General features: G+C 43.0%; 1 protein-coding gene across 3 annotated transcripts in view; it reads right to left on the bottom strand.

Moving 5' to 3' along the window:
• Positions 1-23,961, bottom strand: part of Mast4 (microtubule associated serine/threonine kinase family member 4) — a 590,118-nt gene that overhangs the window by 90,676 nt on the left and 475,481 nt on the right. For all 3 annotated transcript variants that reach the window (XM_032898966.1, XM_032898967.1, XM_032898968.1), the window contains one exon: positions 22,980-23,068. In XM_032898966.1, the coding sequence (XP_032754857.1) occupies positions 22,980-23,068 (89 nt within the window). The remainder of the gene's footprint in view (positions 1-22,979; positions 23,069-23,961) is intronic.

Here is a 23,961-nt window from a genome sequence, read left to right as displayed (position 1 = left end):
AGCCAATGTCCTTAATAGCTGAGCTCTCTCTCCAGCCTCCTTTTGCGCTTTTTTTTTTAGTACAAAGTACCTGGTTCGTTCTTTATTCTGCCCGAGTTTTTACTTTGGCGTTTTCTACATGGAAACAATTCTCTCAAGACCCTGGCGCATCATTTTTCTTTATCCTTTTGTGTGTTCATAACTTCCCAGGAGAAAACCTTATTAAGCTTATGTATTTTCCTTTATGATTATTAAGTTTTGAACATTGTTTGGAAAGACTTTCTTTCCTCAAAACTATTTCCTAAATGTGTCTACACTGTCTCTTCAGATTTTTATGGTTCCTTTAAAATCACATTAAAGAGCCAAGTGTGGCCGCACATACTGCTATTCCCAGCACTTGGGAGGCAGGCAGCTGGAAGCCTGCCTGGTCTATGTGGTGAGCTTCAGGCCGGCCAGGGCTACATAGTGAGGTCCTGAGGGTTATCTGATCTAGGGTAATTGCCCAAATTACCTCTTCCCAAATGGTTAATGAATGGGCACAGCAACTGAATGATCTACAGGTTTCCCAGGGATTCCTGCACGATGCACTGGGGGACGCCTCGAAGTGGTTGGGTGTCACAGTTGTCCCACACCAAGTCAGGCAAGGGAGGGTGAAGGGATGATGGATGAAGACTGGGGCCACCTGGAAAGTCCTCAGGGCCAAATTCCAGGTGATTCTTCACCTGGCTAAAACTCCTCTTTTATCAAGGACTCCAGGAGGGTCTTACGTGCAACCAGACCTCCAGAATCTTAGCCTTTGAACAGTGATCTTTAACCTTGGCTTCACATTAAAATAGCATGGGGAACCTGGGATACCCCAAAGCCCAAGTCACACTGTAAACCAATTAAATGAGAATAGGGAGGGGGTAGCCTGCGACCATCAGTCATTTTTAAGGCTTCCCAGGTGATTTCGGTGTGCATTCAAGTTTCTGATAGCTGTTTTAGATTCTACTTTAAGAAAAAGGTAAATTTTACAGCTTAAACCGTCCTCCGGCCTTACAGTGTATGGAAATTCTCTAGAGAGCCTTTTAAAAGATACACACTGATGCCAGGTCAGACACCTGGAGTTTCTCATTTAATTGGTCTGGGGCCTGGGTCTTTTAAGCTTCTCGGCTGATTCTGATGTATGCCAGGTTTTAGGCCCCACAATGGAGAAATGCTCTCACTGCAAATGCAGCACAGTCGCCCAGATGGATAAACACCCTCTCGCTCCTGTCCTAAATCTGGGGTGGCACGCAGGGAGTGTACAATTCTAAGTAGCTAGCTCCTGCCACAGTTCTGAAAACCCCTGTGGGAGCCATGCCACTGTGTCTTGTAATCACGAGTGTTTTGCTTTAGTTGAAAGACATAATAAAGTTCCTGGTTGGTTTTGATTGATTGTTTCCTTTTAAAGTAGCGTCAAGGTAGAAGAGAAAGTGAATGTCAGTGGGGCATAGGAAAAGGGAACATACAGAAGAGGAATCCCAAGTTCATATTTCTTCTAGAAGTCCTGAATCAATCAATGGCTTTGGCTCTGGACAGGGAGTCTATGTCTAAAACACACTTCCCAAAGGAAGGTTGCAGTAAGTGATCGTGGAGGAAGTTAGGTAGGGTAGCACAGGCACCGTGCTTGCACTTGGTAGATGGGGGCCGAAGAATCAGGAGTTCAAGGTTAGCCTTGGCTACATGATACTCTATCACAAAAGGGAGAGAAATAGAATTCTAATTTGACTTGGTAAGTGGAGTTGGTTGCTAATGGCAGGAAGAGAGTAGACAGACTCGGTGATACGACTGGGCAACCCTTAGATCTGAGATGCTAGCGGGGCACAGATGGAGAAAGCCACTAAACAGAGACAAGCATCTGTGTTGAGGAGAAAGGTCCCGGCTAAAGATAAAGCTGTGGGAAGATCAGTGCACACCCACGCGAGAGAAAGCGGATTGACAGGGCAAGCGATTCTGACATCTACACTGGGAAAGAAACAGGAAGGTGCCAGCAGGGAGACGCAGTGGGAGGAAATAGAGAGACTTCCTGGTGGTTAAATGTGTGGGATGCTTAGTCTGTGTGTGTGTGTGTGTGTGTGTGTGTGTGTCCGCGTGCTCGCGCATGTGTGAGTGCAGTCAGTGGATTTCGCCACAGGGAGATGACAGCGGGTCTTCTCCAGGAGAGCATTAGGAACACCAGGTATGAAGCTCTAGCGTTGGGCTGCCACCAATTAATCCAGGGCAATGGTAAACCTGAACTCGCTTCGCAGGGTGTTTGAAAAGGACTCGATGACTGTTTTTCAAAGACAGATAATAAAGATAATGAGTAACAACATCTACATTTGGTTATTAATTAAGCCACAATTTTCAAAGTAGGAAACTTCAAATGTGACGCTAGTTAATAATATCACGGTGTGATTTTTAAAACCCTGTATTTAAAATGTGCTATCAGCTGTAAAATGGATAATTCTTAAGTCAGAGGTTAGCTTTTACATTTTATGATACCTACTGGCTGAACAAAAAAAAAACGAAATTTCAACCTTTCTCGTTTAGCTCAGGGGATTTACGAGCTGGTAATCTTTACAAAGGACAAGTTTAATCAGGGATGTTTAAGCGTCTTATTTTTGATTCTCATATATTGATATCTCAGTACATGTGTGCATTCATTTAATGACATAATTTTTCTACGTAGCCGTCACTAGCGTCGCACTAGAAAATCATCCTGCCCCACCTCTCAAGTGCTTGGACTACTGGCTTCTGAATAACACACTATGTTTCATATATATATACATATATAATGTGTATATATATTTCTATGTTATAGTCTAACATATGAATACAACATGTACTGAAAAAATCTATAGATCATCTCGACTAAAAAGATAAGCAAATAAAGCAAACGGTTTTATTGGTTTTCGTAATGCGTTCAGGAACAATTAACTGACCTAAAACAAAAAGACGTTTTTATTCAGATAGACCTTATCAAAACCATTCCAGCCCTGGCTGAGACACAGTGCCCTGCAGCAGATGCATGGGCAGAGTGGTCGGTACGTGGAAGACACTGACACCTGCCCATCACCACCGCGGGGCTGACTAAAGCAAACCGGAACTGAGGGGGAAGCTCAGCATTGTTCCCAATCCTGGGAAATGCCGCCCATAAAACTGTTTAACTGTTAAACAGGAGGCAGATGGTGAGAGGAGAAGCAAGCACACATGGGGTTTTTCTGCTAAAACATTTAAAACCCGCATAAAGAAACTGCTCACTTTTAAAATAACCTTTGGAAATGGGATGCGAAAGGTACCGCGCAGTCACGGCAGAGGACCTGGAAAATGTGTTAACTAATCAAAGCGGGAAACTAATCCTTTTTAATGTGCTTTGTGATATTTTTACTTACCTGCTTTTGGTGGTGTAAACGCGCACATACGAACATATTCAAATTGGGTTAGAAGACATATTTTTTGTGCTCTGCTGTTTATGACTGGGAGGCAATTACAAGTCTCCTACATACCATAAGCAATTTACCATTTTTTTCTTGGTGTTATGGATTTAGTCTGGGACTTAACACATGCTAAGGACACTTCCTACCCCTGAGCTACATGCTTTGCCCCAAGTGATGAATGAATTACACAGGTACAAACTGTCCCATTGCACAGGACAAAAATTTAATCAGCCCTCTTATGGGCTAATTTCAGTCTTGTTGAAGTCTAAATAATGCTACAATCAATATCTTGAAATGCAGCTTCTTGAGTACTTCTGTATCATCTCCCTGTACTCTACTGCCTAAAATGCAGAGAACAGTTTAAGTGGTATGAACTCTTCGGGGATTCTTGTTATAAAGGTCACGGCTCTCTGCAGAATGACCAAACTGACATCAACGTCTGAAGAAAGCCATGTCTCTATACCATCATTAAAGGTGAGCATTACCACATTTATCCCTCAGTGTTTGCGAAGTGAGTGGGAAAGGCAGATTATTTGATTAGTCAGACTACACTCTCATTTGGTCACCTGTTGTTTCTAGGTCTCTTCTCTTTCCTCTTCTAGGGGGCTTTCTCTCTTCAGGCCCTTTGTGCATTTACTTAGTGGGTGCTGGAACGTCTCATACATTCATTTTAAAGAGTCTCGGATGTCATCAAGACTGTCCTCCCATTCTATTTGTCACGGATGTTTCCTCAGGTATGTGTTAATGCCTTCATTTTATTTGCGGCGTTTTTTAAACTCGCAGAACCTATTTAAGATGTATGTTATCTTCTTTAAATTATATGTATGTGGATATGTGTGGTGGGTTAATGGGCTCTCGAGTGCCACGGAGGCCAGAAGCAGGAGATCCCCTGGAGCTGAAGTTTCAGGTGACTGTGAGGCACTGACATGGGTTCTGGGAAACAAACCCAGGTCTTCTGCAAGAGCAGTATGCACTCTTAACTGCTGAGCCATCCTGCTAGCCCAGCAGTTCTCAGCCTGTGGGTTGGGGAGCCTTTTGGAGTAGAACGACCCTTTCATAGGGGTCTCCTAGGACCATCGACAAACACACATATTTACATTACAGTTCGTATCAGTAGCAAAGTTACAGTCATGAAGTAGCAACCAAATAATTTTGTGGCCGGGGGTCACAGACTACATGAGGAACTGTATTAAAGGGTTGCAGCATTAGGAAGGTTGAAAACCACTGCTCTAGCCCCTAAACTCTTAATATATTAACACAGCCAATCTTTCCCATCTAGATACTTTTCCCTACTTTATCATGCTCAGGAATTAGCTCTCTCATCCAGGAGAAAAGTATGCAACTTTATAATTTATACTACCCATTAAAGACTTATCATATTAAATATTCTACATACTAATTTTTGTATTTCCGGGTTTAACTTTTACAGGTAAATTCAAATTACATGAAAATTGTTTTATACGTCATGGGTAGGGAGCTCCCCATTCGCTAACCTTAGGCAAGTCAGGTGTGACCCTCTGAGTTCATCTGGCTAAGTCTCTACTCAGGTTTCCCAAGAGTGGTCCTGTCAAGGTAGCATGCTGTCACCATGGTAAGCAGCCTCCTCTTTAGGAGGAGTTCTCAATCTTGCTGGAGTCCTGTCTTCCAGAGGTTGATGCCACCACCACACTGCCAGATGTCCCTGTACTTCGAAGACCGGCCCAACTGTGTCCAGCTAAGACTAAACATGACTTAGGAGCCTGAGAAGGTGGTATAAGGCTCTGCCAAAGGAATCTACTTGGGTAGCAGAAGAGTACTAGACGCTTCGCTTGGTGGTGGCACACAGGTTTAATACCCCAACACTTGGGAGAGTGAGGCAGGTGGATCTCTGTGAGTGAGAGGCCAATGTGACATCCTGGTCTACAGAGTGAAGTCCATGAGAGTCCAGGGCTACCCAGGGAAATCCTCTCTCAAAAGCCAACTAACCAAAGCAACAACAACAATAACAACAACACAAACAACAACAACAACCACCTCCACGAAAAGTTTCCTTTGAGGAACATCACTGTTAGAGTTTCTAGAGTCCTGAGTGGCATGCCCTACCTGTCACTCCCTCTGCACACCGCTCTCTCATGGTCTGGGTGTTTTCCCAGGCTGCACAGCTTCCAGTACTCAGTCTGGTGTTCCTGAATATTCTGTGATCTGTCCCAGTCTGCATCTCCTCCGACATGTGTGTTGTCAGTGATGGTGACAGTTAGGTCTACACATACGTGTGCTCATGAACTCATGACGGGAAGTCTCACAACACTCCTTCCATGAGGATGGCGTGTCTTTGGCATGTCATTCCTCAAGATCACTCGGTTTTCAAAGAAGGTTCTGGATGTGGCTCTTGTTTTCATAGCAATCCCTTTCGAGACTCTTGCTGATTTTTATGAAGCTTACTTCTTGCCCACTGGGGATAAGTGGTAGGAGGGTATGGGAAAGGGCACAGAGTATTGTCATAAGTTCATTCGCTTCGTCTGTAATTATTCTGAACTGGTTATACATGGTACTGTGCCACAGCGTAACGTCTGTCTATCTGTCTTGTACATAGCTGACCTCATCACAAGATGAAGACACACCCACTCAGTTCTCTTGCATTGTCTAGATTGTTTGTATCATATAAACGTAACCTTTAACATTTTGGACTTAAAATATTTTCATCTCATTTTGACCGTGAAGAGCTTCTAGAATAAAAGTTAGACACTAAAGAGGAGAGATTTTCATAAAATGCTTTTCGTGTTTTGCTAGAATAAGATAATGGCCCTTAGTCTAAATTAGATGGTTTGCTGGATGATGAAACTCTCCACTTCTTCTCATTTTCTAAAGGAGTTTTAGTAGAAATGGATGGAGAATTTTATCAGGTGCTCTGCAACATCTACTTAGACAAACATCTGGCCCACTGCTATGTTTTAATAGTGTTCATAGTTAGCATTCGTGAGATAGAGCCCACTTATATTACGTGTTAACACTTATATTTCAAAATGTAGTTAGATCTGTAGTTTTCCTACTCTCTACTGTGCAAGTTTTTTTTTCCATTTATGACATATGCAGAAATAATTCCTGCTTTTCATACTGGAAAATTACTATCTTAAAATGTTTACAAGGTATACCTGGACATTGACTTTACTAAAATCATGAGCTCAAAGGAAACAGTACACTGTGAGTTCTTTGGAACTGGCTGCCTTAGAACTCACTCTGTAGAACAAGCTGGCCTCAAACTCAGAGCTCTGCCTGCCTCTGTCTCCCGAGCTCTGGGAATAAAGTTGTGCTTCACCACGCCCAGCTCTTTATTTTATGTGCTGTGAGTGCCAACTGTCATCAGACCCTAAAATGCAAAAATCACATCTTCAGTAAAGAAAACAAAGCCAGCATACATCCATATTGAGGACAGACAGTTTTAATGGGAGGCTACCTAGCTAAATGCTAGTCTAGCTGTGCATAAATTCATGAGATTGTATTATAATGCTTGGCCCCGGGTAATTGTGCTGTACAATGGTTCCAAGTGTCTTATAATAAAGTTTATTTAAAAGTCATTTAAAAGATAACACTGAAAGTTGCAACATGCAGCTTTAGAACAAATACTTTAATAATATTAGAAAAATATAAACAACCCACTCACCTTATTTAATTAAAAAAAAAAAAAATTAAGGCTAAGTCTGAAGACAAGAGTGAACTGTTTAAAATCATACTTGACTGTGGGAAGACTACGGTAAAGACTTTAAGAATATTAGTATACCAGTTTTAAATCAAAGGGGGAAAAGTACGCCTAGTCCATAAATCTATGGCCAGATGTTCGCAACATCTAACTCCCAAACATGGCGCACTTCAGAATGTCCGTTCCCTAGAGAAAGCCTTGGGTGCATCTGTATTAGAGGTTCCCTTTCAGTGCAGAGGACATTGCAGGAGAGGATCCATGGTTTATCTTAGAACAGGAGTTTTCTCTTCTCACCCCAGTTTCCTAGTAGACACCAGGCCCTAAGACCATCTGGTAGTTCTTTAGTCACCCAGGGACCTGACGGTTTTACCCTGCTTATCTCTCAACTCTCTTACAAGCCAAAATAATAATAATAATAATAATAATAATAATAATAATTAATATATAAATTATGCTGGAAGCTTTAATATATATTTGTAACTACTATAAATTGATACAAGCAACAACAAATATAAACTTGCATGTTTCTTTTTGGAAAAGTGAAGTCTGCTATGCCCAGCTCATTTGCAATTCTTTGATTGAAATACAGAAGACACACAATGAGCTCTCCCGTGAATCCAAGCTCTGTGGAGATCTCCTAGGCTTTCCCCTGACTCCCCAGGAGGCGTTCTCAGGGCACATTACAGGGCCTTCCAGTGCAGAAGGAAGAGACTTGGGGATCATGGTTCAGCTGGCTCCAGTTTTAAGCAGCCCCAAAATACTTAGATACATTGGATCTTGATTTTCTAAAACAGTGTGTGTGTGTGTGTGTGTGTGTGTGTGTGTGTGTGTGTGTCTGTGTATGTGTATGTGTGTATGTGTGTGTGTGTCTGTGTGTATGTGTGTTGTGTGTGTTTGTCTGTGTGTGTGTGTGTGTGTGTGTGTGTGTGTGTGTGTGTGTGTGTGTGTGTGTGTGTGTGTGTGTGTGTGTGTGTGTGTGTGTGTGTGTGTGTGTGTGTGTGTCTGTGTATGTCTGTGTATATCTGTGTGTGTGTGTGTGTGTGTGTGTGTCTGTGTCTGTGTGTGTCTGTGTATGTCTGTGTATATCTGTGTGTGTGTGTGTCTGTGTGTGTCTGTGTGTGTGTGTCTGTGTGTGTCTGTGTGTGTGTATGTGTGTGTGCGCACTCATGCGTGCATGCACGCAGAACTAAATCTTTTGTTCAGGCAAAAATTATTCTGAGTACAAAATGTGACAGATTGAGCTTCTCTGAGTGAAAACAAATGTTAAGTAAGGGAAATGAGGCAAGGCTCTCACAGAGCCTGCCTGCAACTACTGAGGTTCTGACGCATTGGAGCTCAGCTTCGTGATGCCTCTAATTCCCAATCAGCTGGATGCAGAGCAGGTGCCCTAGCCACCACCAAAGGCAGTGTGGCAGCACAAAACCGTCATGGACAACTACATGAGTGTCCCTGAAGAAACAGCTCATGGAGCCCACATTCCATCGGCGATGCAGACTCCAATCAAGCGAGCTCTAGTCCACGTCTTCTTTACATATGGCTTCTGTGTCACGACCTCAAGCGGGTCCTGGCAATCCTTCAAAAGTTTCTTAAAACCTCATTCTGTTGTACTTGATAATACTTTTAAAGCAGTCACCTTTGCACAATGAGATGCGGGCCCGAGGGTGGCTTTCTTACTCCCAATGAGTAGAGGAAGAGACCTTCAGGGGAGCCTGTAGGATTCACCCAGTGTCGTGCTGCTGATACATGGAAGACATGGATGAAGATGCAGGTTCCTTACCCCAGGTCTACCATCCATCACCTACATCCTAAGGGCACAGGCTTGACTGGCAATCCTAGAGTAAGAGGTTATGTGGTAGCAGCCGGCTTTAGTTACATGGCAGCTGGAGGTTTCTACTGGATGGCATCAACCTCAGTGCCTGGGAAGAAGACAGCTCTGCAGCTTCCTGAAACACCTGTCCTCTTCATTCCTCTACCACCGGATGCTATGACGTCACTAGGCACCCAGTTCCTGGAAGTTTAGTACAACCAGCTATTGTTTCAGTTACAGAGAACACACTCGGAGGCGTCAGAGAGGCGTCAAGTTACTTTGGTGCCCCTAAAACACATCCCTGATGCTCATTAAATGTCATGTGCAGCAGGCCTTCAAGAACATTTTCTGTAGACAGGATTTCTAGCTTCTAGAGCCCGAAAAAACTCAGGATAATAATGACTTCCCCCAATATCACGAACAAGATAATAAAAGGTTATGCATTTATGGTTTTTCTTTTTTTATTAGGTTTATACTTTATTTGGGGGAGGGAAGAGAGGACCACATGCCAGGGCACACGTGTGGAGGTCGGAGGGTAAGTTGCAGGTCCCCAGCATGAAACTCAGGTTGTAAATCTTGGCAGAAAATATATTTACCCACTGACAGTGTTGCCAAGACTAGCTCTTTAAATGACTGTCCCAGAGGAAGACGACAAACTAGTTAACTGTTGATCGTCAACATTTATGAACTATGCCATCCATAACATTTCCTATAGGTACAGAAAATTCTGGAAAGAGTTGAACTGTTATTACACATACAAGTGTGAGATCCTAGATACAATTTTGTATCTATCTGAATTGTTATTTTTGTAATTTTTCCAAATCATTATGTCCTTAATATTCCATTTTATGAACATGCTATAACAGTTCAAGTATCTCTATAAAAGTGTATGTATACATAAATGCTATAAATAATAGGTTCATATCTAGAAATATACATATATATGCAAATATATATAATGTATTTGCTCCAAATGTTAAGCAGTTCATTTGAGTGACAATTGAGATTTTTGGTGAGTTTTATACTCTGTATATTCTCACAAGTTTTGTTAACTTTCTATAACGGTTTTCAGAAACAGAAAACAGAATTTTTTTAAAAGTTGATTAAACATACCTAAATGTTTCAGGTATTTGTCAAGCAAAGGTTAATTCTTCCTTCTGAGACTCTAGCCCTTCCTTCACCTGTCTCCTCTCCAGTCAGAGAGAACCCAAACCTGCTCCCAACTCCAGTGAAGGGGTGTGTCTGGCCCCTCTTGCCTGTACTTGACCTCCAAACTACATATGGTTCCCACCTCTGAGCTGAGATACTTGAACGTTTCATCACCAGCGCTATAATTACCCAGTGTTGCTCCTAACATAAAGCTGAGACTCTGAGAAGCCTGCAATTTACCTGGCTTTTGTGGAGTGGTATTCACATGTTGCTGTGGCCAACTCAAGAATCTGCATTAAAGCATCATTAAAGCCAGAATCGCAATTACACCCCAGCGAGTGAGTTCAGAGTCAGGGCTGGCTGTGCTCTATGTGATACTTAAGTGTGCCAGCAGCAGAAGGTTTGTTAATACGTGCACTTGTAAAGTACAGACTTTCACACTTCTGTGCTCGGCTAGCACAGGTATGGGCACTTTGGTTGTGCACAGCCTGTGGCCTTCTGGAAACAGAGTCAAGCAAGACCCTGGCTGTGCCCCCTCAATAAGTGGAATCTTCGCGTCAAGTTCTTTGACCTCTATGGATCCGATCTTTATGGGACGGTTCATCTGGATGTTGCCTGGTTCTCAGACTCTCACTGAAGACAGCCTGCATTTGCACGCAGCTGCAGATTCCTGAGTCAACCTCTGGGAGAACTTGAGGCTCAGATGAAGGGTGAGGTAGAAACCCAACAGCCAAAGCCAGGAAGAGTCACTCACTGGGACAGGGGTGAAGCTGTCTGCTCTGCAGCCATTTGTCTGAAAACTAACCGTGAGGATGAGAAGGGGGACCTCCAGAAGGGATTCTAAGTACATCGTTTCTTTCGAGAGCAAGCATTTTTTTCATATAGAAGAGATGCAGCGGCCATGTCGGAGGGCAGTTTCTCACGACAAACTTATACATCAAAAGAACTTATTTCCCCAAATCTGAATCTCTGAACTTGCAGGGACTTAGAAGACATATTCACACCTGTCATTTATATTATTTGATGTACCGAACTTAATCCGATGTCACTTAACTAAAGCATTTTAATTTCCAATTGTAATATTTTACAAAACTTGAAATTAAAGACATATCTCTTTCAAAACGAGCACCAGATCCGCCAGAGCTACCCTGTCTCAAGATAGATAGGTGATAGATAGATAGATAGATAGATAGATAGATAGATAGATAGATAGATTGAGCGATATCTCCCCAATTCCCTCTTCCTTGCTAAACAAAACAAAACATAACAGCAACAAAACCCCACTAGATTACGTTTCTAAAGCTGGCCACCAAGGTCTATTTCTTTATGTGCCCACTTCCTCCTCCCGAGGCTGACCACCAAGGTCCATCTGTCCAAGTATCGAAGTCTAGCAACCCAAAGCCCCCATGGCTCACTTAATTAACATGCCCAATTAAAATTAAACACCTCACCCTAACATGGGGCTTCCCCTTTACCTTTATAACCTGCCATTTTGCTAGGGGCCACATCTGTTTCCTCCCCATCCAGAGGCAGTCCTTTGTCCTCTGCTACAAATACCCTTCCCCATCTCCCCTCTTCCCTTCCCCTTCTCTGTCCTCTATCTCCAGCCTTTGTCTCCTACTCCATGCCCTCTGTCCCTCTGCCGCAAATAAATCTTCTTTGTGCTGAGAACTTGGTCTTGAGGATCCTGAGGTGATACTTTTCCTAACACTATCCCTTCAAGAAAATTGACCTTCCCAGAATCCCCCTGCCCCTGTGTGGTGTGGTGAGTGAATGTGTGTGTGTGTGTGTGTGTGTGTGTGTGTGTGTGTGTGTGTGTGTGTGCTCATGTAAGTGCTTGCCACAGTGTTTGTATGGAGCTCAAAGGACAACTTGTGGTGAGTCGGTTCTTCCAGCTTGCTGAGCAGGGTCTCTCTTGTCTGTCCCCGCATTCTCCAGCTAACTCGAGCAGGAGCCTTGGGTCAGTTCTCTTGGTTGTGCCTTCTATCTTGATGTAGGATTTCTGGGAAGACAAATGCTCGCTGCTGTGGCATTTGTCAGGCTTCTGGGGCAAGGGCTTTTACCTGCTAAGCCACCTCACCTGCCCAAACTGGGTATTTTGAGGCTCTAGCTTCTTAAGAATACTTCCTAAGCTTGGCATACCGATGCATGTCTAAATCTAGTACCTAGAGGCTGAAGCAAGAGGATCACCCTGAGTTCAAAGCCAGCCTGTGCTACATAGTGAAGTCACCTTAGCCTATACAGCTATATAATGAGACTCTGTTCCTACCCCATACCCCAAAAACCTTCCCCACTAAAATTTATAAAATTTACAAAAACATACAGTTTCAGCTATCCTTAGATAGGTGAAGTACTGCTTTGCCCTGTCTGTCTTCTGTTTGGATTTGGAAAGCTGTAGCTGGGTATCACCTTACCAACTAAATTATTAAAGCCTTTCAAAGGCAATAGGCCTTTTGACAAGGGTGAGAGGTTACACTGTGAACAAAGAAAAAGATTGCTAAGACCTCTTTCAAAATGAGTTCCAGGACAGCCAGAGCTACGTTATCTCAGATAGATGGATGGGTGGATGGATGGATAGATAGATAGATAGGGGTAGATTCAGACTCTCGGGCATAGATCTACAGAACACTTGGCTGTCCCCCGGGTCCATTGACTCCATGTGAGCAAATCACATGCTTTCTTATTACCTGCAGTCTGCTTTCTTCATCCCTTCAGCATGAGAACCACTTGTATACCTCTTCATACACTCAGCAAGACATCCAGCAGCCATCTCTAATCCCCTCTCTCCTACAGTCAATCTTGCACCAAGGACTGTCAGTTCTAACTTGAGAGTATGTTATTAAGACCCAAATGGGGTTTCATCAACTAAACCTAAAGACAAGATAGAGCTGATAAACACATGCATATCCACGTGTGTGCTCGTGTGTGTGTGTTGGCACATACATACACACACATACACACAGAGTGAAAGAAGGTAAGAGAGAGAGAGACATTAAAATTCTGATAAAAAAAAATCAACGAGCACCACAAAGCAAAAAGATGACCACTTCTAGGAGAATAAAATCTTCTCAAGTGGCTACTCAGAGTCTAAGACTTTTAACAACCAACCAACCAACCAACCAACCAACCAACCACTTTTGAGCACAGGAGAACTGAAAACACAATTTAGCTGTCACCTTCGTGTAGCTTTAATTTATAATGTAGGAGAAGGAAAACCAAGACAAGGGCCATCATCATTACGTTACTCCTCTAATCAGATTAAGGGAATCTGAAAAATGTCAGTCATGAAATTATTACTAAGGTAGCCTGCACAGAAACACTGCAGCTTGCTCACAGGACCAAACTGACAAATGGAGGTCATAGGGTACACGGGTCTGCCTAAAGGAATTAACAAGGAATAATGGTTTGGGTTTGTACACCCAATTAGTGAGTCAATACAAAGAAGTATCGAAACAGGGAAAACAGATGGACTGACGTCAGTCAATCTGATTTTATCATTTTTTTTTCCTTAAGCAGGAAGGGCATGATGTGTCATTGCTCAACCAACAAATGCCATTACATAAAGGCTAAGGATTAACAAAACAAAACAAAACAAAACAGAGACTTGAGGGCAGCATGGACTGGAAGGTGGCCTTTTCCACAAGCCAAGAGAAATGAATTTATGAAATACCTGAAGTAAAGAAGGGGTTCACTGTAAAACAATACAACCTTCTGATGAACACCCAATTCAGGAGTCTTTTGGGGGACTTCCTGAATGTTTGATAATATTAGATGAGTCCAAGGTCACCCACTAATAACTTAAGAGAAGCATCAGAGGCTTGAGAGAAGTGTTAGAGGTTAAGAGCATTTGCGGCTCTTAGAGGGTCTAGGGTTGTTCCCAGCACCCAAACGGTAATCCACGAACATCTGTAACTCTTGATCTGGAGGATCTGACGGATGCACTCTTCTGGCCTCTTAGGGCTTTCGGCATACACAGACATGTATTCAGGTCCACATACTGGTGTTCAGGCAAACACAAGCATAAAATGAAAATAAATTGAAATTTTTAAAAGGAGGAGAACCAACTGGCAAAAGAAGCGATACACTTTGCTTATTTTAGCCAATGTTAAATGAAACTCTCTAAGAAGGACTTTAAGGTATCCTGGATTGGACACTGGGTTTCACAATTTACTGATAATGGATGAACAGGTAACAAATGCCTCTGGATGGCTGCAGGGATGGCTCTGTGGATACAAAGCATGCGCAGAGTGAGCCTGACCACTTGAACTTGATGCCTAGAACCCACTGGAAGGTAGAATAGAACACAAGTCTAACACACCTCTGATTGCCACAAACGCACTGTGGAATGGATATGGCCACACTCACACACAGTATATAAGTGCAAACATAAATATTCCTCTGGAGCCAAAAATTAAATACAGACTTTTTAAAAAAGTGACTATACAGGGTACTAAGAAACTGTCTCCTTGGCGTGAGCAATAATCAATTAGCAGTGGCTCTGGGGACACGGCGTCTCCCACTGCCTATTCCCTAAACGTAAAGGAACACAGACACTTCAGCGTTTGTCTTGGGCAAGCACTTCTACGCAGCCAAAGGAGGTCACTGAGCTGCTGAGCGAACACTTTAAGAAGGATCTAGAAAGTAGGTTCAAGCAGTTTGGTAAAAAACATTTCATGCCCAGAGACTCTGCTGCAAGGCCTTTGACGGAATCACCAAATAAAGAAAACAAAGGCACTGCTCACCTGCAGGCTGGCCCTGCCCTCGCCTTACCGCCCCTGGTACTTGAGGTACCTCCACATTCACTGACCGTGTTGTCCTCACCAGCTGACTAGAATTTACAAGTAATAGCCTCCCCTCGGTGTGCTGCATGGAAGCCATCAAGCACCAGGAACATCTGAGCAATAGCTGTGTGGATAGCCACCCCCAGAAGGCCGGGCGACAGAGAAAGGACCCTGTACAAGTGTCTGATTCACTCACAATCTCTCCCTCTTCCGGGGTTAGTCTGTAAAGTTCAGCCAAGAGTCAGAAAAACTCTCTTGTGCTCAAAAACTCGCTCACCGCTAGGGTCAGCCATCGCCTTGCTCTGCAAGACTGTCAGTCCGAGAATGCGTCAGATACACAGAAAGGCAGCGAGTCTGAACTTGCAGTGGGTGGGGTGGTCCTTGGCTCTCATCGTAGCACATGTGGAAAGTGAAGGTAGGAGAATTGGGAGCTCAGGGCCAGCCTCGGCTACATAGTGGGTTTCAAGCCAGCCTGTGCTACACGAGACTCTGACTTAAAAATTATGTGTAAGAACGGAAATGGAAGAAGTCAGAAAAAAAATAAAAAATAAAAAAGACCATCAAACTGGGCTGTATAAAACAAAACACAAAAAAACAGGGAATGAGAGGCTCCCGAGTAGTCAAAAGTGCCATGGACAAAGACAGACGGCAAACTGGAGAGCACGTTGTTGGACTACAGAAGATCGGGGTTGGTGGTGCCCCGTGTCTTATAAATCGGTATGACAAAGTTTTCTTTGAAGACAGTTACATTTGTTTTATCCGTCGTACGTGCCTGCACACACAGTAATGAGGCAAGAGGACAGCTTTGGGGAGTCGACTCTCTCCTTCTGCCACGTGGGCACTGGGGATCAAACTGAGGTGATCGGGCTTGGTGGCAGGAAACCTTGCCCGCTGACCCATCTTAGCTGAATTAAAATTTTTTTTTTCATTGAAGCATGCAAAGGGTCTTCTTAAAGAGAGAGAGACAGACAGACAGACTGACAGACTGACTGACCACGGATAAAAACCCACAGAAGGAAAAGGAGAGGGCCGCCCAAGTATTTTGCTAATATTGGAGGCCCAAATGTAACGCTTTACTAAGTATCTACCTAATCGTCTTCCAGGCTTTGGGGCAGTGGATTAATACAAAGTTTGTTGCTGACATTGAGGACAAGTGGGCATAGCACAGGGATGGTCCAAGAGACGTCTTTGGCACACCAAATTCTTTCTTTATCCTGTCTGTCCTGACCTATCTCAGAAGTCACTGTCCTCTCCCTAACCCTGAAGTCAGCCGGATCAGCAGCAGCAGCAGCAGGGCTGTCTCTCTCACCCCAGCCTTACCCACAGCCGTCGAATTTAACACCTAATGAATGAGCGGTGTGGTCAAAGGGAGAGGCAGGGAAGCAAGAGCTGGTTTTCATGGACAGCTCAGGAGATAGAAAACCAAACTCGAACAGAGGAAGCCTCTAGGATTTTCTGCAACAATAAAAATCTTCACTTTAAATAGTTACATAATGTCTGGAGAGTTTTCCTCTCCTGGAGTTCGTGAATGTGGAAGTTAAGACGTATGTATGCATGTCAAAATGTCCTGTGGAATCCAGGGAGGCAGGATGTTTCCCTGTCAGCGCTGCATGCGGGCTGCAAACATTCTCTGGCTTTCTCTCCTTGCCTTCTTTTATCTCAGTTACGACTTGGAAGCTGTGCCGATTCAAGGTGCCTAATTCTCGAGAAATGAAATTCCTTCCTGAACAACACACGCACATAAAAGTTACATATAAGAAACACGCCACGTGTATTCAGAATCTGATGGAGACTTTAAGGGCAGTCCCTCTCTTCAGAAATGCTTGGAGAGCTGGAGTCGGACCACAGCGGAAAGGTATGGCTCAGGGTCCCATCTTCAACACTGTGATGTGATTATTAATTCTCAGAGCTGCCCGATTGGAAAGAGATTTTTTTTTTTCTCCAGAAACTCTTTCAAAAGTGAATTAGAGTCACCAGCAAGTTCGCTAATACGAACTGGAAAAAACCAAAAGAAGAAGTATTCTGGCCAACACGAATAGAGCTGTCACCTCAGTCCTTTAAACGCCAGTGCTCTGTTTCCTGCCTCTACCTAGTCTGAGGGTTAAGTGACAGTCCCAGAGTCCATGTGGTACATGTTTGAACTAAGATGTAATGGGCTGAATTATCAAGACGGTCTCCTCAGGAGCTCCATTCCCTACTTATCCAATCAGATGCGAATATAGGCTGGTACAACTCCTACGGGATTTTTGTAGTTGTAATTGAAGCCCCACGTCAGCTGACCTTAAAATACAGAGATTATCTGGATGGGCCCTCTACAAGGAAAGAACTTTCTGTGGCTGATGGGAAAAGAAGTCAGAAGCACCACGCTGGGCCGTGGTTGGCTCAACAGCAGAGAGGGGCAGGCGGAAGCTAAAAGCAACCCAGCAACCCCGGGGAGGGCAGGGGTCTAAATCTGCCTGCAACCTGTTTGAGCTTGAAGTGGGCACTTTCCCAGACTTCAGGTCACAGCCCTGCCCGGCCAACACCTTAATTTTGGTTTACAATACCCTGAGCAGAGAGCCTAAGAAAGCTTGTCCGGACATCCATCTCCACAAAACCACAAGATTAGGAAATGCATCCTGTTCCAAGCCAGTGAACTTTCGGTAATCTGTTACATGGCAGCAGAGAATGACGGTAGGTATGTTATTTCCTTTTGGGTTTTAGCTTTAAAGCTTTTTTTAACTATAAAGTAATAAATGCTAATTTCTCAACCCTCTCATTCCCCACAAATAAACACTGCTTACAATTTCTTTCTTTTCACAAATTCCTTATCAGTATGCAGGGAATCCACAAGAGTGTATACCTGAGCGTGCATACACTAGAATGTGCACACGGACGAAATTACAACATGCAAACTTCGTATGAGTAGGCATGACTCCACAGGAGCGTAGACATGAGCACATACACACTAAAATGTGCACACAGATGAAGTTACAACATGTGATTTTTTTTTTTTTTGCTTATTTGTGCATTTTTCCAGCACCCTACATAAAAACCTACTGTTCCCTTTCCTGCAATGCCTGCTGGCTTATATGCCTGAGCATATGCACACAAGCCCACCGCTGAATGATAGGTTAAATAAAAAACTAACAACAGTTTACCTCCCTGCTTATTAATCATAGGCAATGCTAACATTCATAATCTCCTATTGTCCTAAGGGAGTAAGGGAGGAGATATTTCCATATGTGGATTTATTGGGTCAAAGGGTAAATACATTTGACATTTTAAACAAAACTATCGGCCACTAACCTAACAGCTATACTGATTGTCACCATGTGCAGCAGGGAAAATGGGCTGCACCAAATGACGAACTGTAGTCACTCCAGGTAAGTGATGCCACCTCGCTCTCTTGGCTCACGTTGTTCCAGGATGGCAGTCACATTACACATCAATTCTGTTGAGGCCTCCCTCCCCTGTGATAGGCCATTTGCACCATTTTCTATTAGCCCGCTCACCCCTCACTGCCCATCTACGCCAGTCCTTTGTACATTAAAGCCATCAGGTGGGCAACTACTCACAGACAAATATATATTCCACACTTGGACTTCTCCTCACTTTTCTTACTACGCAGAATTTTTCACGTCAGGAAATATACCCTAGTATCTTCCACCGGGAGTTCTAAATGAGCATTAACGCTTTGAACCTTCCTGGAACTGGGAGCCTGGCATTTTTACTTTTTTTTTTTTTTTTTTTTTTTTTTTTTTTTTTTTTGTTTTTTTGTTTTTGAACAGCTGTCCTGTTCCATGTTTCTTTCAGGCACCTCTGGCTCCTGGAAACACCGTCTGAATGCCTCCCTTGTGCTGGACTGCTCCTGACACAACCAATTAACTCAGATAGTCAGCACTGGATGCATATGTAAGACTCATATGCCGGTGGTCAGCTCACATTCCCCTCCCTTAGAAAAACAAGGCGGGTGTAGCTCTGGATGCTAGGCTAATAGGACCTGAGAGATGGCGGCTTTTCTGTCGGTTGTTTCCGCCTCACCAAGCATCCTGGATCAAGCACAGGCGACAAGAGAGAAGAGTAAGCCATGGGAGGTGACAAGGTAAACACTAGCAGGACACCAGGATGGATTGGCCTTCTATTCATTTACATCTTCTTCCTTTCTACTACACAGAAATAGAGATCTGGCAGATTGTAATAAATGCCACTTCTCACCAAAAAAACAAAAAAGTCTGACAGACATTACTCCTCCAAGTAACAACCTGTTGGCTCAGTAACAAAGAAAAGCACTCAGACCCTGACCCACACACCACTCCTTACTCAAAGCCCTCACCCTATATCCTAAAACCAATGCGGATTTAAAAAGAGGGGGGAAAAAAATCAAGCTAAGGCAATACAGAAGGGGAAAAACAATTAAAGGACCATTAAAGCCTTAACCACATATTCTCTCTTCTCAATGCTAGAGCTAAAGAAAATCAGAGCAATAAAAGCCTAATCAACAGACACATAAATGTTGGGAAATGGGCATCAAACACCACAGAGAGGAGGAAGGTCACACACTTAAAATCACTGCTGAATTATACTTAACAGAATCTATCATTCACTTAGCACTTAGTAAGACTGCCAGGCCCTGGGGTAGACCCCAGAGGAACAGAATGGTTTAATACACACAATTCCAGGCCCCACAGAATCTGTTCTTCCCGTGAGCCTCTGTAGGTTTCAACTATCATGACAATCACTTAACAATAAAAACGTTAAATCCAGCTGGACGTGGTAGCACACACTTTAAATCCTGCACTCTGGAGACAGAAGCAGATGGATCTCTGTGAGTTCAAGGACAGCCTGGTCCACAGAGCAGGTTCTAGATCAGCCAGTGCTACAAAGTAAGATCTTACAATCACAATTGTAAACAGTCATAATTTAAATAACTGCACAGTAACTCATTATATAGCTTTGGAACTATGTGAAATTACCAACAGCTTCATCCTCTTTCTTCTTCTATGTCCCTCACACTTCTTTAAAGTAACTATCATAACTGGTACTTAAAACTCTCTTCTTTCCTCTAAATGGAGTCACCAAAATAATGGGGGAGACAAACCTCCAAATAGACACATTAATTTCAACTAGACATATCTCACTATCAGGTAAAAACTTCAGTTCCAAACAGGATTTCTTCATCAACTCCTCCCCACAGAGCTCAGAGAATGATGTGGAAAAGGAAGACTGCAGAAGTCAGAAAGTATGGATTACATCACAGAAACAATGTCTTCTAGACACAACACTGCCACACATGCAAAGTCTGTGGCTGCATGCACAAGGCCTGCACAGGTCTAAGACAGCAGATATCCCAGCATCAAGAGAGAGGGAGACAATTGCTCCCACGACTAACCAACAAACCATCTCAAGTTGACATTTACTTGCAAAGGAAAAATGAATTTCTCTAATGAAGTCTCCCTGGGTATTTTTTTTTTTTAAGATTTATTTATTTATTATATATAAGTACTGAAGCTGTCTTCAGACACACCAGAAGAGGGCATCAGATCTCATTATAAATGGTTGTGAACCACCATGTGACTCCTGGGAATTGAACTCGGGACCTCTGGAAGAGCAGTCAGTGCTCTTTCCATCTCTCCATCCCTCCCTGGGTATTCTTAAAGATAGACCCTATGCTCAGTAGTAGATGGCCAACACACAATGAGCTCAATAGTAATTTTTTTGTCTTATATTGCTTTATTTGGCATTTTTTTTACCTTACTAGTTTTTTGTTTATATACTAACTACAGTTTCAGATTTTGGGTCTTTATGCTGTGCACATGTATGCCCTTCTGATATCATATTTCTTTTTCTGTTTTCTTACTTGCTTTTGTTTTGTTTATTCTGGTTTGTTTGTTTCTTTGTTTCTTTATTTGCCTGAATATTTACTAAAGAAAAGGGTGGAGTATGGAGTTGAAAGGAAGAGGAGGATCTGGGAAGAGATAAGGAAAGGAAAACCATAAATACAGTATGAAAAAAATGTATTTTCAATTAAAATATTTCTTATTTCTCCCATCTCTCACTACAAGCATACATACATGTGTGTGTGCTGTGTGTGTATATGTGTGTGTGTTGTGTTGTGTATGATACAATTGTTACATAATATAACAGACATCTTTTAGTTCTAGTAGTAATTAAGGAAAAAAGTCATACATATGTCTCCTGTGTGTGTGTGTGTGTGTGTGTGTGTGTGTATCCATAAATGAAACAATACCCAGAGCACCACATTAATTTCATGTGAATGGTTGAATGGTTAAGCAACATTCTTTTGCAATTTGCCTTTGCTGCCCAATACTATATTTGAGTTTCATCCATGAAGACATGTGCAGAGCTAGCTAGTTAATTTGTTTTCTCTGTGTGACTGGATCATAGTTCATTTATCCATTTCCCAGCTGATTAAACTTCAGGCTGCTGGAAACGCTGAGCAAAGATGAAGGGTGTCCCTGCTGGAGTTTAACGCCTTCCTGTGTGCACGCCCCTTCTCTGGAGGAGAAGCTAACCAGAGGAGCTGTCTCTGGAGGAAACATTTCTGAGCACTGTGGTCATTTTTACTATATCACGATTTTCTTCTACCTTCTCACTGAGTCACCATTAAAGTTGTTTTTAATTTTTACATTCATTTATTCGGTGTGTGTATATATATATGTGCACAGTATATGGGTGCCACCAAGCATTTGTTGAAGTCAGAGGCAAACAGCGACAACAGTGTCTTTCCTACCCTGTGTGTTGCTAGGGTGAAGCCTGGGTCATCAGGTACCTCTGCTGCCCACAGACCCTTTGACACCTTTTAATTTGAGTAATCATTAAGGGGGGAAAATGTCATTCCAGAGCATCTTTTTCTACCCATCTTGCACTGCAAATACCTCTGTAGCCAAGGACTTCCTGCTAGACAGCCAGCAGACACTTAGCCTTGAAACTAAGATCATCTGAGGCTCCACTGGGATCAAATTAGAGTTCCCACCGGATGCCATGGAAGCAGGGCTACCACCTCATTCAGGAACCCATGCTGAGCCATACACACCTCCTATGGCCCAGATCTTTTTCCACATCCCAAAGAGACAGTCAAAGCCCAGAGCCTTTCTACAGCTCTGCCTTCACCCGTCTTTCCATCTCCTTGTGCCTCACCAATCACTCATTTTTCATCTTGAACTCCAACTTCACCCCTCATTAAGTGCATGTTCCAGATTAATAAAAATGCATCCGTGTATTAGAATACAAGTCAATGGCATCTTCTCACAAGCAAACTAAGCCACTGGTATAGCTAGAAATTAATTACTATGTGTGGGCACAAGGTGCTTGCTTTTCAAGCATCACCATTCCAAACAAGAGTTCTTTTCTTTTATCCCTTAGCTTCCTGCCCTGCCCAATCTTAGCCATTTTCAACATCTTAGCCATGAGGTTTATTCAAACTCTGTCTGACTCTTCTGTTAAAAGTGGCTTCCCCACCACATTACTTTAAACAGAGAATTAAAAGGCACAGAAAGCGGTTCCCACTGAATAGCTTCAGAGCTATGCTTCTCTTCCTTACAATTCTACAAAGACTTCAAACTTCCGGCCTCTCCTGCCTCTTCATACTCTAGACCAATGTTTCTCAACCTGTGGATCACAACCCCATTAGAAGTTGCATATCATGTATCCTGGACATCAGATATTTACGTTACGGTACATAAGAGTAGCAAATTTTCAGTTAAGCAGCAGCAGCAGAGTAGTTTTATGGCTGAGGTCAACACAACGTGAGGAACTGTATTAAAGGGATGCAGCATTAGGAAGGTTGAGAACCACTGCTCTAGATAACGAGGAGCTCTTTCAACAAAAGCATGGCGTTCAGTTTTAAGGGGACCAGGCAGAATCTTTCTGAACACTCTTCTTCTTATACTGCCATGTTTGCAACCCCTAAAGATATTCCTAACGGACAAACAGGTCTAACCTTGTAACCAAATTTAGCAACAGAGAGATATATTAATTACAGAGAGCTTGACCTACAAATGAATTCTGATTTGTTATCTCAGAAAGGACAACAGAGTAGTAACACAATAGGAAATCCAAGGTAGGTATAAAAGACACATGTAGGTCTGAAAAGGTCTAGATTGCTTTTAAAAGACAACAAAAGAATCACGACAGTCGTCCGTTACCTGCATGAGCAGAGAGAGGTGAATGTGGTCTAGGCAATGCTGGTGACTGGCCATTGCTTATCAAACTCTTCCGGTTGCTTGTCCGGCAACTGTTAGAAGGAAAGAAAATCCAGGTGAAGGAAGACACCACTACTATTTGAGCATGTTCAAAGCTGACACAGACACGATGCACACCCTCCAGGACCTCCTGACACTGTTACTAACGGCACGGAGAATCACTGTGTGCTCACTACTGTGGGATTGAAACCTATCCCCTGGATGTGAGAAACCATAATACATTCATACAGCACAGCGCCATCAATATTCCTCAGACGTCTTCTCTCAGCTCCTGTCTGTGTCTAGGATGTGTCATGCCATACACACAAGTGATAAATTAGGGTTCAGATTAGCAAACCACAGGTAGGATCCTTGTTGACATGAAATTTCTAACAGGGAATCATGTGCAATGAAGCAGAATGACATTCATCTCACAATGATGCACTAATTAGAGATCTAATTATTTAGACAAATTTCATATCTGTGCCTTTTGTCAATGAAACAGTCGATGCCTCAGACAGACGCAGCTCGCCACTCACACGTTTTCCATCTTGTGTGCTACATTCAAATTCCTTACTGAGGAACACGTTAGGAAACAGGAACATAGATTCCAGTGCTTTAAGACAGCAATGACGGCATCTTCTAATCAGCTGTTGGCTGTATCTTGAATATCTGGTAAATGGGTTCACATAGATGGATACAAAGTACCCACTTTTTCCTGTTTCTGCTGGTAGGGAGTTATCAGACGAATCTCAAGGTAACGTGTGCAAGCATCAACGAGTAGAGCCAGTAATGGAGAGGCGGATGTTTCCTCACATTTGTTTGCCTTCTACACACATTAGTGATTTATTCTCCTGGATCACTGCAGTGCCCAGCAAGAGGAATCAACTCAAGGTTCTATCTCAACCTCACCAGCAAGTGTCCTAGGCACTGAGTCTACACGGTA

This window comes from Rattus rattus, chromosome 3 (genome assembly GCF_011064425.1).
Source record: "Rattus rattus isolate New Zealand chromosome 3, Rrattus_CSIRO_v1, whole genome shotgun sequence".
In the NCBI taxonomy this organism is placed as follows: Eukaryota; Metazoa; Chordata; class Mammalia; order Rodentia; family Muridae; genus Rattus; species Rattus rattus.
This window is presented reverse-complemented; position numbering and strand designations above follow the sequence as displayed.